This window comes from Centroberyx gerrardi, chromosome 12, assembly GCF_048128805.1.
Source record: "Centroberyx gerrardi isolate f3 chromosome 12, fCenGer3.hap1.cur.20231027, whole genome shotgun sequence".
Taxonomy (NCBI): Eukaryota; Metazoa; Chordata; class Actinopteri; order Beryciformes; family Berycidae; genus Centroberyx; species Centroberyx gerrardi.
This window is the reverse complement of record NC_136008.1, coordinates 7,800,523-7,820,355: the sequence shown is the minus strand read 5'-3', so window position 1 is coordinate 7,820,355 and position 19,833 is coordinate 7,800,523. Positions and strand designations below refer to the sequence as shown.

Here is a 19,833-nt window from a genome sequence, read left to right as displayed (position 1 = left end):
CCCTGGCTTTGATAAAAAAAAAAAGAGGTTACATTTGCATTAATTTAACTGAGTTCCTGTGGTGGTGAGACCAGACATCCAAACAACACTCACTCTCTTCCTGCGTGTCTGAGGAATTGCTTGGGTCTGTGGGCAGTTCCTCATCGTTGGTGATGTCCAATGAGGAGAGGTTTCCCAGGCTGGTGGTCGGAGGGGGCAGCATGTGATTGGCTGACTCCGACAGGCTGTCCCCACCCTCTTCCAGATTCTAAGGCGATGAGGGGAAAAGGTATGCCAGAGGACAGTTACCGGAGACTGCTAAGGAAATCACCCCATCGTCATATGACTTAGAGAGAGGAGGCCTGAAGTGGCCTGACCGCCTGTTGACGCTGCCTAGGCAGACATACCTCTGTAGATATGCAATTAATCTGAAGCCAATTTACAGTCAACAGAGCACTCCATTTATCCACTTTGGTATGGCTTGGGCTTGATTTACCCGTGTCAAGATCAAGACTGCTTGGCAACAAACATAGCAGCTGTTTTTGCGCAGAATTGGTTTGACATAGAGCCAGCTAGAATGGCTACATATATCACACCCTCAGACGAGGTGTGATATATGTAGCCTTTGTGTGTGTCTTCGTGTGTGTTTCATGTAGCTACTTGAATTTGTTGATGTGTGCCGTTCACCAACACAACTATCACAGGTACATTTTCCTTTGTATAGAGGCTTTGCAGATGTGTCACAAATCTCCTAGCAACCACGACCGCTACCATCATGGAGGTCCTTTGGAGAATTGGCTGTGTACAAATGATGACTAAATATATAACAAGCAGGCTAGAAGGAGAGCGATATCTGAGAAAAAAAACAATGTTGTGATGTGGGTGTAGATCAGCTCAGTAATCTCATAAGCAAAAGTGAATAATCTGACAAAGTAGATTGTTTCCAGCTGATGAATTTAGCATAGCAACCATTGTTGGTATTATCATGCAACTACTAACCACTATTAATGCTAGCTTCTACTAGATACGTTAGCCAGTGTGCAAATCAGATTTGCTGATAACAAGAAAGTGATGACTAGCTGACCAGACAACATGATTTACTAACCAACAAACTGACATTATGTAAACACAAAATCGATCAGATGCATCAGCGGCAAAATGATCAGAAGAGCCCAAAAATGAATTGTCTATTGAATTCTGATGAGAGGGCTGGTCGTAGGTTTAGAAACACAACCAGCTGTCTGTTCACAGCCATTTGGACCTCCAGTGTGGCCGCCAGAGTGTGCATAATGTCACCTGAAAGCCATCTATTGCAATGTTGCATGTGTTCGTAAATGTGGATGTCAAGCAGAAGACTCACAAAGGAGGCAGCAGCGGAGGCCGGGGCAGAGGCAGAGGTGTTGGTGTGGGTGGTGGACGGCAGCGAGCTGTGGGAGCTGGGCGGACTGGGCTCCAGGGGGTCGGAGCTGAGCCGGCGGCCGGACAAGGAGGGCACCTCCATGGGCAGACAGGAGGCGGAGGACGGGGGAGAGCAGCCCCCGAGGCTGGTGGCTGAGGGAGAGCTGACCGGACCGCAGGGCACCAGGGCCGGAGGGGAGCTGCCGGTGGAGGGGACCGACACCGAGCTCAGGTCCAACAGATCTGTGACTGACCCCGACTCGTCTCCTGGCCTGGAGGATGGAGGGAGAGGGAGAGGGAGAGGGAGAGAGAGAGGGGAAATGAGTGACAGAGGAAGTGACATTGTGAGAAAAAGAGACAGAAACATGGGAGAGAAGAAGAGAAAGGAACATGGATATGGAAGAGAAAGTATGGATGGAAAAGCAAAGAAAAAGAGAGAGGGGAAATTGGATAGAAAACTAAACAGTCAGACAGAGTAAACAGCATGATTAATTGTTCAGAGTAGTGACTTTTAATTGAATAATCAATAGTACTTAGTGGACAAACAAAAATCAAAGAGGCATACTCTATCCCAATTGAGGGAGATGTCCATTTAGCATGCTTCTCTTACACACAGACTAAAATACACACAAATTCCACACACTTTAACCTATAATAGTGTATTTACATAACCACACACTCCTTCCAAATAGGCAACAGCTGTAATTTAACAGACAACTATTTGATGTGTCTTACTAACACACCAAGATTCACACATTACGTGCACCTGTAAAATATTGTGTGTTTACATGCATTCACAGACACTTTAACAATAAAATAAACTCAAATTACATGCACTTCACCATATATTAGTGTGTTGTTTTTTTTGTTTTTTTTTTTACACACAACCACTCACAGTAGGCCGTTCATGTGTTCGGCGGTGGGGGAGACGTAGTCGTCGTCTTCACTAGTGAGGCCCAGTTCAGTGCCGTAACACTGGTGTACAATATGCCACAGCTCCTTGGGGGACAGGGGCTGGAGGACAAACACAAAACATCTATTCAATACTAAATGTAGATCAAATTACAACTATTAATGTGCTCCTTTCTGGATTTATGTGCTGCTATAATTTATTATACAATACCACTCAGCCATGATTCCAAGTATCTATGCATATACGTGGTGCGTACTGCATAGCAGGGTCCAAAATTAACACGCACCAAGCGCAAAATGTTGGTAAAATTTGTCTTTGGCAGATAAATCAGTAAGGGTCACCTGCCACACTGGCTGCTCACTTTTTGAAACGATAATATTTGAGTGCCACGGTTATACTGTTTTTGATCTTTGTCTGTTCTCAAACTTCCAAACTACACTTCAAAATGCTCTCTTGTAATTTGACTTCTGTTGCACTTCATGATGAATTGCAAACTTGATCCACTGTATAACTGAGCAAGTTTTAAATTAACATAGAACCTGATTTTATACACAAAACTGTGTTAAAAAACAGGTAGGGTGACAGCTTTCTATGAATAAAATTAATTATTTTGGCCAGTAAAAACTATTATTGGCAGGTATTTGTTTTTTGTGTACCAGCCCTTGGCAGGAGAGCCAAAAAGTTGTACAGACAGGTGACATGAAGAAGCTAAACAAGATTGTCAAGAAGCCTAGTTCCACTATTGGTGCAGCACAGTGGAACAGAAGACATTATACAAAATTATACGCACCCTCTCCACCCTGTCCTGATGAGCCACATCCTCTTTTATTGACCTTTTACTGCACCCAAGGGTTCCACTGAGCACATTCAAAGCTCTTTTATACCTTTAATAACTTGAAGGCAAAGCCTGTAGGGTGTTTCACTGACTGATTGTTGTGTGATGTTGCTGCTATTTATTTATTCAAATCTGTCCTTCATGTCTACTGTGTGTTGCTGTGAGATAACCTAACTTCCCCATGGGGATTAATAAAGTATCTACCTACCTTCCTTCATGCTGTGTGTATCGGCATGTACTGTGATACTCTAAGCAGTTGAAATGTCTCTGCACCAGTGCTATCCAGAGAAATCTCTGTGCATTTATTGTACTTGACAAATAACTATTTTTATTTTTCTGCAAAGCCTTTGTTTGTGGCCATCTCCTGCTCCTCGACACCCTGTTCTATTCTGAGACGTTAACTACTGGCCCTGTCACACGAGGCAGTGCGATTACACGCCGAGGGGGAGGGAGAGGAGGTGGTACCTTGTCCATCAGCGCGTTCTGCCACAGACGGAAAATCATCATGTAGCTGCGATCCCTCGCTCCGAAAGATGTGAAGAAGTGCTGAGATGGCGAATACCAGCAGGACAGGAAGGAGTGGAGGAAGGAATAAGGGAGACAGAAAGAAAAAAAAGAGAAATGTGACAGTGGATTTGACGGACGGTTTCCCACTCTGGGGATGTTTGCTTTGTCACGGTCAGTAGACATGGGAGTTGAATCAGCTCATTTCATAGTGCTTCACTGGCAAAAAAGGAGGATTTGGACGAAACAGCGTCAACAGTTAACTGCCAGTTTTATGCTTCGAACAACTAATAGTTAACAGTTAACTTTGACTGTAAAGAATAGATATGCTTTTCACAGCAGACTCCCAAAAGAAATGAGTCTTTATCTGCCTTGAAAATATCTGAACTAGGGTATTATATTATTTTCCATTACATCACCCCTCTTAACTGATCTTTAAAAAACTTCTGAGCTGAAAATTATATGCTGTGACATTGTTCAGAGTATTGCCAGTGTCTGACCTTGTCATGGTCAGTGCTGATCTGGATGGCGTTAGGGATGAGCTTGGCGGTCTTCTCCTTGGTCAGAGTGGTCACATCTTTCAGCAGGATAGTGATCTGGAACAGCAAAGGAGAGAGATTTACTCTGTGTGTGTGTGTGTGTATATATGAGTGTGTGACTGTGTGTTACTCTTATCTCACCAAGAGCCTGGGCATATCTACATTGCTCTGCAAATGAGTGCACTAAAACGAATCCTTATCTGATTGGAGGTGTGATATCAACCGGGTTGAATAGGGCACGCGTTCGATTGTGCGCGTGCCAGTGTGTACACAGCGCCAGTGTGTGACTTACAGTGGTCTCCCAGCGGAAGATGTTGCTGTAAAAGCAGAGCCAGTTCTCTGACAGATAGAGGCGGCCCTGAAGCAGGATGTCCTTCTGCAGAGCACAGGAGTAGTCTGGGGACAGGAGCAGAAAAGGGAAAATGAGGTCAACTGATAGAGACACACACACACACACACACAGACAGAGCAGCTTGACTTCTATCAGGGATCAATCCAAACAAGTGGATTTTTCCGCGAGGGGTTTTGCTGATTATATGTACTCTTTCAACACTGGCCTGCTTCATACTCCTACAGTTAAGGGGGTCGTATACTTGCTGAGGAAAACAAATTTCAACAGGTTTGTACAAACAAAAAAACAAAGCACCACATTGGCTTTGGACTCCACAGTGTGCACAGGCTTGCTGGCCAAAGTAGTTGAATTCTTCACACACCAACACCCCACTGTGCGACCATCTGCAATTTGTCTAAATATCACACGATTGGTTGTGTTGCCTTGTGGAAAAGCGTCTCCATTTTGTTTTCTGGTTCGCTGCCTTTGTTCACATCTCCGCTAACATCTCGTGGTCAGCGCTTTCAAAATGAATCGTTTCGAGGAAAGACTTTGTTGGAGGATATCAGCACCTTTATGACCGAACAAACTGACTCTTAGTCCTCATATTCCCTCAGCAGCCATTGTGGCTCTTTCACCGCAGCCATTGTTCTCGGATTTTCTGTCAGCATTATTTCCGGCTTTGCTAGGTTATGGTTAGGCTACCGCTTTAATCTTCATGTGCCCCCTCTGTCGTCGAGTGCAACTATATGAGCAACATGAAGCGAAAACACACAAACACCTTCACATCTGGAGACTGCCCAGTAAAACCACAGTCCTCTGCTGTTGGCCACAGAGCGGCTTCACTGGAGAAACAGCGAGTCAAGTACCTTGGCTCAAGAGCAGCTTGACGGTAGATACTGAGGGAAGGGAGAGCGTTACTCATTCACTTTCCCCTACCCAGATCCTCAAAGTCAGAAACAAGAAGCGTTCAAGTCACAAGCCCGCTTCCCTTACCTTTATGCTACCACTACCCCACTTTCTTGAAAGCCCAAACCTCTTTTGAGTAAAATAACTGAGAATAACTGCTCTATCATTAACCGCTGAATAGGAGCTTTCATGTTTTCATTGGACTTAAATTGAACTTATCCCAGCTCTGACTGGTATGCAGATTTATTCACATTGACAGGTATTGTGGACACAGTGATAGATGACAAAGAGTCAGGAGTCAAACACTCAGTCTTCTAGAGCTTGTGTGTGCAGTGACACACAAGCAGCCCACCCCCATATGAACACAGCACACACAGGGTTTATCATATGTCAACATGTCCTTGATGTCTCTGTGTATATGTGTGTGTGTGTGTGTGTGTGTGTCACTCACCCACTATGAGTCGCTCTGTATCGGGCAGTTTCTTGAAGAGTTTACGGAAATCCTCGTTCCGTTGCTTGTATGTGGGACTGAGAACCTGAGAAAGAGGACAGGAAGGGAAAGGAGAACTTGTTACTCTAGCTCACGACTAGCCCGGGTTACAGCCGATAGCCTTGGGCTAGCTTGTGAAATTTGTTTAAGCTAAATGAACAAAGCATGTGTCAAGAAGGGAGAGGATGTAATAGGCCTAAGTTTATCTCTAAAAATCATATCCTACACAAAGCCTGTAATGAAGTATTGGAATAAAAAGGGTGGGAGAAAAGCCGTGTTTTCAGCACCAATTGTTCCCATTTCACTATGTCAAGTAGTTTCACCGGCTCTCATCTGAGAACAGACTACCATCAGCAAAATCAAGAGCCCTGGAGTGGAAACGCCTAATGAGGGGCTGTTAATGTATACTTACATTGTACCAGCTCTGCATTTTCTGCAAGGAAAAGAACAGCATATTCAGTGATGAACAGTACCCGATGCCCTCTGTAGCATAAACAGCAGCATCTAACAGAGCAGGCTAGTTCACAGCTGATGGCTACAATAGAGACCATCAAACACATTTTCTACAGGTATAGAAGATCTGTTAGCATACAGGCTTCTGGTAGAGTAAGCCAGTTGAACATCTGCATCCATGTGATTCTGTCAGTCCGGCCCCTAGGCTAGGCCTCTTTCATTTAGCCTTGAGGCTTCATAACAGTTTTCACATGCTATAAAAACTGTCAGCACTTCTCCATTTTACAAGGTGGTTGTGCATGTGTCGCTGACCAGGTATAATGAACAGTCATTAATATAATCAGTTGTTCCATTGAGAGCAACGAGCCTAAAATAAAAGGGCTCTGAAAGCTAAAACACACTGCACAGACACTGTGACGAGAAACCGTCACCCCACTGAAACACACAGGGTATCCGGGCACTTACAGGGAGAGCCAACATGTTAACAATGCTGCTAGTCCTTCTTAAGTCATCAAGTTATTAAAGAAATAAGTAAATTTACAGTTTACAATTTACAAATGTGTAACAGCTGATATGGCTAAAATAACTGGTTAACAAAAATGCAAAACAGACTTTTAGATTGGGTTCAAAATACCTGGTTTGGATGAGAATATACTAGTGTGGAAGGAGTGTGTGTCCTGTTAGTGTGTTTTTTCCCTACTTTTCCCCGCTTAACCGTGTCTCTCTGTGTGAATATAGACCCCTTGACAACAGTAGTTTTATTTTTAGGTTTAGTAGTAGTAGTTTTAGGATTTACGCTCAGCACTACCCACATACCATACCACATCTATCTATGGGTGTTCCCCATTACCTTGGCATTGCGGCTGAAGTGGCGAGAAGCAATGGGGTAGGCGGAGGTGAGGGAGGAGGCGGAGGGTATGGAGGGCAGGGGGCTATCTGAACCCCCTCCTCCTCCTCCACTCCCCCCTCCTCCTCCACTGCTTTTCTCCCCCCCTCCCTCACTCTCGCTGGCCCTGCCTCCCCCCAGGACCCTGCGCCGCAGGGAGGGGGAGCTGCCGGGGGTGCTGCGCGGAGAGTTACTGGCCGTACTGGAGACAGATAGGAGACGGAGAGAGGGAGGTTAGCCGGGGGAAGGAGAGTGGAAACTCTTTCATATTTCATTGCAGAATTTTGCTTTGTAGTGCCTTTGATGCCTGGCTATGCAGAAAGGCTGCAGGTGTTTTCTATTTGACACTAAGATACCATCTCAAACTCCCTACTGAAGGCCAACACATAGTCGTGTTACTCAACTGTATAGCCAGTATTAACAATTGAGCTCATTTTGACTAGCACAGCAACCAGACAGATACAGCTAGAGTATTTAAAGCCATTCAGTAATGGGTCTTAAGACTGTCTAATTAAGAAGCGTAACCTACATAACACAGGACCAGCAGTTTCCTTTACAATAAAACACTGCCGAGTTAGGGTTTCAAGAGAGATTTTGTGATGCAATTGCAAATTTCCAACAGGATTTTCTTCTGGTGCACTTAAGTGAAAATGGAAAGGCAACAAGCTGAACACAAACTGTCAAATCAATGAGTGTGTTCATTCAGCTCTTCTTGATCTAGCCAGTAGCAATGTACTGTATATAGGCATAGACAGAGTTGCACTGTTGTCTTAACCTTGAAGTAAACACAAACAGAGGACACAAAGTCCAAATTGTACAATCTTAATGCTATAAAAAGAAATTCAGCCATGCCTAGATTTAACAGAAAAAAAGTTCCCCTTATCACTTTGTTTCCAATGTGTTTCATCTGTTAACAGTCTTCATCAGGGTTCTATTGCTGCCAAAATATGCGCTTCTCACTTTTCAGGTCATGGGCCCGTGAAAATGGCTGTATTTATGCCACAACACAGTTGCCATGGCTGCACTTGATTCCTTTAAAAAGTAAAACAACCTCTGTTTTCAGTCAATCAGTCAACTTGCCAATCTCTCTCTCACTCACCCACACACACACACACACACACACACATATTATCTATTTATCATGGTCAATTCAATTTGCCTAAGCTGACATCATGAATCAGGTGTCACTGTCCAGGAGCTAAATCAGTAAGTATGCAATAACAAAGCCCAGGCTTAGGACGGCCTCCAGCTTGATGTATGCTCTCCCATCAGTACAGCCAGTGCAATGTTGCATTAGCGCCTTCTTGATGTGAACACATTTGATAATTTTGTTAATTAATCTCACGCTACACCAACAACTCAGAAGGACTAATCACTCTGGGTTAGCTGACTAATCACTCTGCAGCAGCCCAAATGCTTTTTTACACTCCAAACGTCCCCTTTCCTCAAACTATCCCCCTGCTCCCGACTCATTTTCTCCCTCCTTGCACACTTTGTTGCCATCTTTTTTACTCCCCGATCTGCTCTTTTGTATCATATTCCCTCCTGCTCCCACTTTCTCTCTCCAATGCAACTCAAAGCTGCCAGAGTACAGCTCCCACCCTGCCAACCGGGCTGCCGTTGTCTTAGTGACCGGAGTTGGAGAGGAGGAGGAGGAGGAGGAGGAGGAGGGGGGTGTACCGCGAGTAAATATCAGAATCTCCAAGGTAACGCCACTGACGGTTGGAATAGCTCGCCAGTCTGAGCTGTCAATCAATCTCAATGTGGAAACCGACGACACGCGGGGATCCGTTACTCTTGCCAGATTTGTGGTTTCGGATAAAACCCCCAAGTATATTATCCCATCTAGTCCAGCTATGCTATTTCGAGAGGCATTATGACAAGTAGTATTAAGCTATCTTAAAGCAAACGTACGGCAACAAGGGCAGCGGACACCGTTAATAAGCTTGTTGTGTGGTCGGTCGGTGTGACCGAGTCCTACCGGAGCGGTGCGAATCTGTCAGCGTGTGTTTACAAACCGAGGCTAAATCCTTCAGCAGCCGCAATGGAGAGGCTAAAGTGAAGGCAGCATTACCAGAATCTTCCGTGTATTTCTATTTGCCTGATCTAGTTAACGTTAGCAATATCCTGACAAACGGTCCCCTCTATGTACATTCATAGAGATTCAGTTACAGATAATCAGAGCAGTGCGGCTGACTGAACGGCAAAAGAAAACACACCGCTATACCCAAGAGTGGCATCTCATTCTCCGGTGAACTCGTTCAAACAGCTAGCTTAAGTTAACCGGATGAAAACACTGAAGGAGCGGAGTCAACCGTGAGACACGGGTGACATATGCGGAGAGGAATGGACCGACTCGTTTCAGCTGAAAAGGCACTATATTGTGCAAGGATGGAGACTCCAAATCAATGGTCAGTGAAACGGAATGGGGGGGGGGGGGGGGGGGGGGACACATAGGGGTACGTCTCCGGTCAGGCAGAGATAGCGCGACAGAATGAGGATGAACATACGGCTGCCATCAGTTTATAATACCCGACCGTGTGCTGCACATTGCTCCCATACAATAGAAAATACTATGCCTGTCCCACCCATATTCCCAGTGGGATATATGCACTCCTTTGACCACACGAACTGCGCCCATGAACGAGGTATAAACAGTAAAAACAAAACAAAGACACAACGGATATCCTCGCCTCAGAGATCACCATACAACCAGCAACTCTTAATTACACACACATATATATATCACTTACTCGAACATGTCATGAGGTGTCGGCGATTAAAAGTGATGTCCACACACACGTTTGCTTACTACTGTATCAATATGGCACCGGTCTTATTATGTGCAGCGAGAGCAGGCGAGACGCTACAGGGTATGTCCGCTCTTCTGCCTCGTTTTCCCCGCTACCAACACGCGCAGCTCCTGGGTAGAAATAAGCCCATCATCCATGTTTTGTTTGTTTTTAATTCCCCATCACAGCCGACGCCCGCCACCTCGCAGCCATGCAGCCAGGTACCGGACCGCTGCTCCTATTCCGTTTCCAGGACCCGGTAACGAGCTGCCGTCGCTGCGTCCATCGGTAATCCCAGTTGAACTGAACAGAGGGAGAGGAGGAGGAGGAGGAGGAGGGAGGAGGAAGGAGGCGGCTCCATGTGTGTGAGAGAGGGAGAGAGAGAGGCCTTAGTGCTGAACTGGGGGACACCGATAAGGATGATAAGGAAGAGCCGAGGCAAGCTATAGGCTGGTAGGCTGAGGAGTTTTTATCAGAATATAGTCAAGGGGTACAGTAGGGGGGCATAAGATAATTTAAGAGCGGGTCCTGTCCTGAAATCATACTTCTAATATACAAAGTTATTAGCTTGTTGGTTATCTTTGTGATGAATGTCTTAACCGTGTGACATAATGACTGTATGGAGGCTTCTTCTAACAGTTAATCAAATAAGATATCCTCAAAAAACAAACAAAAAAAGTTTTGGGGGGTGGTGAGCCAAAAAAATTAAGAAGCACTGCATCAAGACAAAACTAAACTGGGGGTCAAAACAGCCTACTCAATGTCTAACCCTATAGTTCAATCCATATGTTCTATCATCTAATACTGGAAAAACAGGATACTTCTAATATAGAAAGTTATTAGTTTGTTGGTTATATTTGTTGGGGATGAATGTCTTTACTGTGTGAAATAATGACCATTTAGGAGGCTCTACTTCTAATAGTTGATCAAATAAAATATCCTCAAAAACAAGACCAAAAAAAAATTTTAAAAAAAAAATCACTTTTTGGTGTTAAAGTTCACCATCCTGCTGGTTGATGTTTCCAACAGGGGGTTGTGAGAAGGCGTTGCTTCATTTTTAGGGGTTGTGAGCTAGAAAGGTTGTTTGTTTTAGACGTTGGGTCAAATGAACCCCTGTCCAATCCATATGTTCTATCATCTGCTACTGAAAAAACAGGATAGATCATAGCTTTGACAGCATTGTAAAGAAGGAGGCCATGGCTGCCTGTAGTGGATCCACCTGGCCACGGCCCAGAGCCCACCCAATCCCTTAACCCTCAATCTCTCCGACCATCCCTCTGGATTAGAGACCACATCATAATCCACGCTATGGGCTCGGCCAGGCCCACATCTCCACCATGCTGTCCCTCCCTCTCTGTAATCTGCTTTTCTGAGGTTCACCAATGGCCCGTCGTAATCTCAGAGTTTCATGGGCCAAGTGGGCATGAAGTGGGCACGCTGAAGCATAGGTGTCATTTACACTGGGGACACTGGGGACATGTCCCCACCACTTTTTGAAATGGCCGATTTTGTCCCCATCACTTTTTAAAAGCATAATTTGTTAAAAATGTTCTGAAAAATAGCTTGCACTAAGAAATGTTAACTAACAAATGAGAACGCTTTGAGAAAGGTTTATTTGCACAATAAGAAAACATACAATGCAATGTAAATATAGAAGAAACAAATGCGCATTGTCCAAAAAAAGTAACGTAAGCTAAAAAAAAAAAAATCCATGTAGTTTGTTCTATATTTCACATTATTTGCGCACAGCCAGTTCTCGAATGGACCTCCACGGCACCTGCTGTGGCTGCAATTGCAAAGTCTCTATTAAACATACCAGCATTTCATTCCGCTCACATGTGGTGGACACTTTACTTAGAGATTAAATTATTTGTTGAGGTGAACAGTTTTACAAGGAAGAGGAATAGGGAGAGAGCCACTGGAGGAAAAAAGGAGATTGAAGAGCAGGAGAGGGCATAGGTGTCATTTACACTGGGGACACTGGGGACACTGATTCTAAAATGACCCAAAAGCGTGCATGCGCCGATCAGTAACTTTAACAAATTCTTGACACAGTTTCTTGTCCAAGTTTTCCGTTCTCTCTCTGTGAACATGACAGCTGTTGAGTCGGGTTTGTGACATTGAAGAGCGAAAACCAGGTCTTCATGCACTGGTGCTTTCTACAGTAGATGTGATATTGGCATTGTTCGATTGACATGGTGTTGCAGCTGTGGATGTGATGCATATGGATGACTGTACTTGTGCGGTCGACGTTGTTGTGCGTTTTATGCTGAGTATTTTCGTATTGTCGACTCTGTAGTAGCCTAGGCTATGCCCTTTTGATGCGCCGTTATGCCATTTTTTTCCTCGCCGTAATTATCTACTCTGACCTCATACCGATCCCCCATTACATTGCCTACAATCGCATATGTTGAAGACCATTTAAAAAATGTTTTTTCATCTGAGCCCTTATGTCCCCACCAGTTTTCAACACAAAGTGACGCCCTTGCGCTGAAGGCAGCAAGGAATAGAGAGCGCAGGCTAAAGAATGACCAAAAATGTGTAGGATGATTTACATGCTTCCCCTAGAGAAAATCACTTATTTCAGCAGAGAGTAAGCAAAATAAAAAGAGGGCAGTGAGGCAAGTCAAAGTCTGTGACAGCAGATCAATGTCTTTGGCCTAATTAGGAGAATGTTGCTTTAGGCATATACTCAGCACATTTTCAGGAGCGCCCGCAATCCAAAGTGTCTTGGATGCCAGCTTTCTGCTTGAGAGAACTGTGTTAAAATTTACAATGCAAGACTAACGTTTGAATATGACAAACAAGGGTGACTGCTGAAAATAGGTTCCCAACAGATACAATGTTGCTGGCCTGCAGACAACCGATTAGCAACATTTTGTGTGTGGCAGGGCACAAATTATCAGCACAGGCGGAAGAACAACATCAGAATAATGTCTGTGAACGCGGACTATGCGAGTCAGGAAAAAGGATCACAAGGTTAAACTGGTATGGTGTGGCAGACAGAGAATAAGAGGTCACAATCATCATCAATCACTATCAGTCAGTAGCTTTCCTCTCACCTGATGTCCAAGAGTCACTGTGCTGTTTAGATTTGGCTGTGCTCCACCCCCTTTGCAATTATGTTTGACGGCTGGTACAGTGATAGGGGACAAAGTAAAGAATTCCATCAAAATTGATTAGCAGGGGGAGCTAACTAAGTCACATAACATCTTTGGTTTGAAGATGGCTCACACTGTTAGTCATGTCAATACCCTTTCCCGTCTTTTCGTAATTCACCACTCTGCACTATCCAGTAGAGCTGAAATGGTGTATAAAAGTAAGTAAATTTTATATAGCATCTTTCACAGAGCAAAGTCACAAAGTGCTTCACAAGAGTAAAATGGCTAAAAATAAGACCAGAAAACAGCAAAAAAACAATAAGAAGTAAAAAACAATAAGGAAAAGAAGTTAATCAAATTTTGTAAACTAGAGGTAAACTACAGAAGCACCAAACTATTATTTTTTTACAATATCAACATATGCATAACCATGTTTGCACAGTGGTGTTGAGTATTTGCATACATGGAGTTAAAGGTGAAAAATCAATTGCTTTGTAGTACCTGACAGTTGACTAGTTACAGTGCTGTATTGACTTTTCAATTGAGACAATGGCTTACTCAGAATGCGTCATAGAATGTAATGCATTTCAGCTCTGGTAACAAGCCACGGTCTAGCTCAAACTATTTCAAACCAAACAAATGTGATGGAAAATGTCTGTTCTCGTTACACATTTCCTACATAGTTGTCCGTCTCCCGCAATTAAATCAGGGGAGGGACGACGGATCGGCCCCGGTCTGTCTGTCCATCTGTCACGCAAATCATCTCAGACGGACGCCGACTGATCGGATTTTGACGAAACTTCAAAGAATGATGCGTGTTATTGCTCCATTCCGACATTTTCAAAATTACACTTACTGACCTTACTGACACTTACTGACCTTACTGACTTACTGACGGAAGGGGGGTAATACAATGTTTGCGTAATTGTCTGTACGTCACACACAATATCTCAGTCACAGCTGATGGGATTTCGCTACATTTGTTTACTTGTTACTGATTGGCCCAAAGGGGGACTGCATCATTCATGGGGTACGGCACGTTTACTGTTCCCTTTTCTTAATATTGTATCCTGCTGTGCACATCATCCTCCTCTGCTATCTAACAGCAATTGTGAAACCAAACATGTGATACATGTTTATTATAGCAATTTAACAACATGTTTACATCAAAATAAGTAGGACAAGGTCTCTATGTAAAGGGGATTAGCCTTACAGCGGTAGTGTAGAAAATGCATTTGTGCTGTGTTTTGCAAAGCAAGTGAAAGGCATCTGAGGTCAGCAGAAAAGCACCGATAGAGAGCTTCTTAAGTCAATAAAGAGTACAAATTTGTCTCCAATAGACAAACAACTCCCGCAACCCCAACATACAAGGGCAAGGAGCAACCAGTGCAGTCAGCAAAAGGAGCACCTAGGATCTGTGAAGGATCCGGTGGAAACCGTTACATCTGTATTGACCGAGGCTGCAGATAGAAAACAGTTTTGAAATTCAGTAGATCTCTCAATGTCTAGCATCAACAAAAAGATGCATGGGTAAGCAGAAGCACATCATCTTGTACAGTAGGAACATGCCTTTCAACATATCCCAGAATCCTCTGTCATGGTGCATCACCCTTAAATTGGTGTTTGCCACACAACATGCTGCTGGGATGGCAACTACTGTGTTCATTTGCATCCAAATTCTTCAGTGTTTCTCTACATTAGAAAAGAAAGTGTAAATGAACCTCAGCGGAGATTTCCACAGCTGTGATGGTCATTAACCTCTTTATGGCCCTTCATGGTTAAATCCCATCAGGGTGTCAAGTGGTCAATTATTCTCACCTCTTCTGTGGAAGATCTGTTGCATGCAGAAAACAATGGCCAATTTACCAAGATTTTGCTGCCTAAAACACAGTCCTACAGCAAGGCAAATTATTGTGCATTCAATTGCAACAACAGCTTTAGCTCCACACTGATGTTACAGTTCATTATCCTTTCCTCCAGTTGTAATGTCAGTTTTCAACTGAAGCTATAGGCTAGGTCCAGGAAACAGAAACAAGCTAATGAAGTTGCTGTATCATGGTAATCTCTTATAATCCTGCACAAAGTGGCAATTAAACAGTTCCAACATACCTAAAAACATACAAAACTAAAAACACAAGAACATTTTAGCCAACCTGCAATCTAACACCACATCACATTTGTTCAGGAGCTACAGCAACATGAGAACTAAGATCTTTTGGCTTTCACTCTGAATACCACCACTGGTATAGCTTCCCTTGTTTTGAGTCAGTTCTGCTTGATGCTGAGCAAAACCCAAATACTCCAAGACACACATACTCTGAGGGACACTCTGCCTGAAGGATCCCTCTTAGCAGACCTAGCTATCAGGCATAAGAAAGACAAGCTGCAACACATAGGGCCGTAACCATAGACTGTAAAAAAAAGATGGACGTAGTGAGTGTGACGTCACCCATAGGTTTCTGAAGGGCCGTTTTGAAGCCAAAAGTTGGGGTTCACGAGTGCCGCTATGTTGACACTTTTTGGAGCCGGAGCAGCCAGAGTGAAGCCAGGGGTTTCCCGCAGCGGCTATAAGAAGAAGTGAAATTAGCTACTGAGACCATAATCTCAAATTATTGACTTTATATTTTGAGTGAGAAGTTGAGCTGTGGTCCCATAGACATGAATGGAGTTGGGCGGGATTTAGAGTCTTTTTGGAGCCGACCCTAGCGAACGTTAGAGGAACTGCAGCTTTCAGCCACTTCCTTATTGGCTTCAAAATTCACCCGTGGTTTTGGCCGCTTGGCTGTAACCCACTGATGCCTGATCATGATTGTGGGTTAGGTACACCTAGACATTAATTGGTCTGAACATAAATCTGAGAAAAGGAGCACGTTGGTAAGGTTGAACCCAATTTCTTTCAAACCTAAATCTTTAACTGTTTTTTCAGCTCTCTAAACATTAATATATCCCAGAATTACATTATAAAAGGAGAAGGTCAAAGAACCATCATGGGGTGAATAATGAAACCCTAACCAAGGTCTAGACAATAAGTTTAATTAAGCAAAACAATATAACTGGGTCAATAAACTGGTGGGTAAATGAAGAGGACAAGGGCACAGCTGTTCATATGGAGCAAAGGAGAGAAACACCCTCTGCTTGCCCTGGTAGCCCACTGACAGGCCCACAGAGTACACTGCAGCACCACCGGGGACCGCCTCTGATTGGACTCACATGACATCATCAGACAAAGAGCCTGCTCCCATTGGTTGAAGGTGATGTCATGCTTCAGAAGAAGGATGAGTGGCGCATAAACCCCGCCTCTAGCTCCTTGTGACTGACCCAGCTCTGTTTTTCTCTCTGCTACAACAGCAGTCTCACTTTCTTTGTTTACAGTTTACATAACCGTGCTGTTTTGCATATTTAAATAGGTAATTTATTCTAAAAATATATTCTTCTAATCTTTTAAAATATTCAGTAGCTGAGCATATTAAATGTGTCATATCCTCACAGCTAAGTAGTAGTGTTAACTGTTATAATATAGAGTAGCATGGCACTTGCTTGTTCTCTGAAATTCTGAGTGTTGGCCTGCTTTTTGTCTGACGTCATACCGTAGCATGAATCAACTCGACTTAATCAGGATTTTAACAGCATAATCTGTCCTCTCTGGTTTTAGCCATTAGCTAATTAACTCCACCATGTTCCAGAATAGTCGGCCTGGTGTGGCATTTGAGAAAACTTGTGTAAATCTCCATCAGATGTTAGGCCTTTTTTTTCCCCACCAGCATGCACAAATGACAGGCCACTCAATCCAGTCTCTCATTACAGGCAAATCTGGTCTCAGTAGGCCTGAATGCAAATTGGCTGTGGTTTTACAAAGCTATAAGCCTGCACTGCCCATGTGAGAGTCCAAAGCGCTGCTGATGGTGTGAACACCCAGTTCCAAACCACTGATCCTTAAGTGCTGCTGTTGCTATAAGATAAGTGAGCCCAACCCCGAGGGGAGGACCTTCAACAGTAACTGCATGACTAAAAATCACTCTTCAGTCTGGGCCGCCCCATGACAGAGAAAACAACCGCTAAGCTAGCCCTATATTCTTCTATCACTGGCATACTATGAAATTTGGTCAGACATCCTCGTACGTAATAAGCTATTTGGGACAAAGCCAGAGCACTAACCTGCAGCTGTCCCAGTCGGAGTCTCTGCTGAGCAGGCTCCTGAGGGACCAGCGGGAGCGCCGGCTGGGGGACGAGCTACGCGACCAGGAGCGAGACGGAGGCAGAAGGAGGTCCTGGGAAGGGCTGTCCCGGCCCGGCTCTTCCCCCTCCGTCTGAGTGGCCAGAGAGGGGGAAGGAGATGGGCTCCGCTGCTGAACGCTCCTCCTCTCCCCAGCCTCCTGTATCACAATCCGCGGCGTTTCGTCCCATTGCCGTTTAGGAGAGCTGCCTAGTTCTTCTTCATTCCTTTTCTTGGCTCGGGTCCTGCTGCGGTGGAGACGATTGAGGCGGCTGCATCGGGACGGTCTGGGGCTGGGGGAGCGAGACCAGGACTCCGTGTCTGAGGACGGTGGTAGGATAGTCAGCGTGGGGATGGGGATGGGCTGAGCCAGAATGCTACCTCCTTGTCCCGCTGGAGAGGACATAGTCATCCTCAGAACTTACCTTGGCTAATTTTCTGTGTCAGTCAATTCAAGGGCCCCGACGAGGGCTTGTTGCATCCTGAAAGGCGAGGCTGATAATGACTGACCGGGATGTTCCAGTCATGCTTATGCTTAAGTTATTGTAAGAACTTTGAGGGAAAACACATCCAACTTCTGCTTCCGGGCAAATCAGTTGTGGCCTTTTTAACAAACATTAACCATGAACAAAGACAGTTTAGTATTTCCCATATTTCCAGTGACTTTAGGCAACTCAAGGAAATGTCTTCACATGAGGCAAGTTGAATTTCTCAAAAGTGGTGTAACCGCATTACACAGTACACTAGATGACAATATTATGGGTGTTCCTCCGCAGTCAAAAATTATGCAGCAGGAAGCTGGAAGGGGGCCATCAGATAATTTCACAAGCCTTCTCAAATCATCTCCCTTCACGCAATCCCTCATCAGTTGTCCAGTCTGTACAGGTGTTGGCTAAGTTGCTTTGGCATCCCGTTTCTGTGGCTAGCTTATGTGCCTCACCACTTCCTCGTCTACACCTCTCCCACTGTCCGGTGTCACTCTTTCTTCAGTATGCCTCCTCCCTTCAGCAGACTTCACAAGGCTTTCATTTGCATAATCAGGCTCATCTTTGCAAGAGTTGAACTTTCAGAGCAAGACAGATCTATGTCTGGGAGAAGCTACCTGGGGGTTGAAGAGAGGAGAAACTTTGCATTCAAAAGACTAGCCTACATCTCACTATCGCATCCTAAAATGGCCCTTGAAATATAACTTGTTAAACCCTCCCACTCAAATAAATGATTGTGAGGCAGAGGCTATTTCTGTCCGTTCTTTGGTACTGTCTGCCCAACTGGTTCCGGGAATATGAGATATCATATGACACATGGTTTGTTGTGAAATATTGCTCCCATCAGGAGGCAGATCAATAAGCTATGTTTATGGTAGGGCAGTTCATGTCCTATGTTTAATATTGGCCCAGCAGCTTTGGAGCATTGTTTGGCTATTATTTTTGTGAGGGAGTACTCAACATTTGCTCCCTTCAAGTATTAACTCAGAAACAGCCAAACCTGGTTCAACATAAGACTATTCAGCATTTGCTCCCTTCAAGTATTAACCCAGAAACAGCCAAACCTGGTTCAACATAAGACTATTCAGCGTTTGCTCCCTTCAAGTATTAACCCAGAAACAGCCAAACCTGGTTGCACAGAAAACTAAGTTAGACTTTGTCATCGGACAGTAACAGAGATTAATTTCAGCCCCATTGTTGCAAGGAAACCCTTACTGGCCAGTCCTCAAACCAGGAAACAGGTGCGATGAATGGCATCATTTCCAAAACCCTGAATAGATACAAAAACACAACTAATCCTAAAACTCTCATTGGAAGAACAGACACATTATCTCACCTGGCAACAACCAGATGCGATTGTAGACATCAATAATAACACATCCTTTGAAAAATACAACTAATAACGAGGTCTAACTGCCACCTTAAGGTACCAAAGCAATAATAACTACATGAGAACATATTGTAAATGTATCCTCCATCAGGGAAGGGGCAGCCTGTGTGTGTCACTCCATTGTTTGCCTTCAAAGCAGGCACTTCTAAAGCAAGGGCCCAACCAAGCCTGACAGTATTTGCTGTGATCTGTTTGAACAAGAACAATCTTGGCATAGTCTTGTTTGCCCAGAGTAATCCATCATAATCCCCGTGCAGCCCTCTCTCTTTGGCCCACACTGGCCTGACGTTTTGACTTGCCATAAAACACAGACCAGACACTCAGAGACTCAGTTAAGGGAACTTCAAGTTGATCCCAGCTACTAGCGTGATACACAACACATCAAAACCACTGCAGATGCAGCCCAATATGTTCAAGCATTCTCGTTTCTGCAAGTTTCCAGGAACAGCTGATCCTGTGATCTCACGTTCTTGACTTATCATCTTTGTTGCTTTGTTTACTTTGGCTTACGAAACACATTTGTGTATCTATAAATTAATTACAACTGTAGCATTACAATGACCTGCAGTAGTGTGAAAGAGGCAAACAGTCCTCGAGACCTGTTGTTATCATATG

At 44.2% G+C, this 19,833-nt stretch overlaps 1 protein-coding gene across 1 annotated transcript in view; it reads right to left on the bottom strand.

Moving 5' to 3' along the window:
- gramd1a (GRAM domain containing 1A) overlaps positions 1-19,833 on the bottom strand; it is a 31,842-nt gene that overhangs the window by 11,544 nt on the left and 465 nt on the right. The window contains exons 2-10 of the mRNA XM_071907124.2: positions 7,202-7,439; positions 6,311-6,331; positions 5,860-5,944; positions 4,461-4,564; positions 4,130-4,225; positions 3,591-3,671; positions 2,273-2,391; positions 1,340-1,649; positions 94-247 (exon numbers count right to left, since the gene is read on the bottom strand). Of these exons, the coding sequence (XP_071763225.1) occupies positions 94-247; positions 1,340-1,649; positions 2,273-2,391; positions 3,591-3,671; positions 4,130-4,225; positions 4,461-4,564; positions 5,860-5,944; positions 6,311-6,331; positions 7,202-7,439 (1,208 nt within the window). The remainder of the gene's footprint in view (positions 1-93; positions 248-1,339; positions 1,650-2,272; positions 2,392-3,590; positions 3,672-4,129; positions 4,226-4,460; positions 4,565-5,859; positions 5,945-6,310; positions 6,332-7,201; positions 7,440-19,833) is intronic.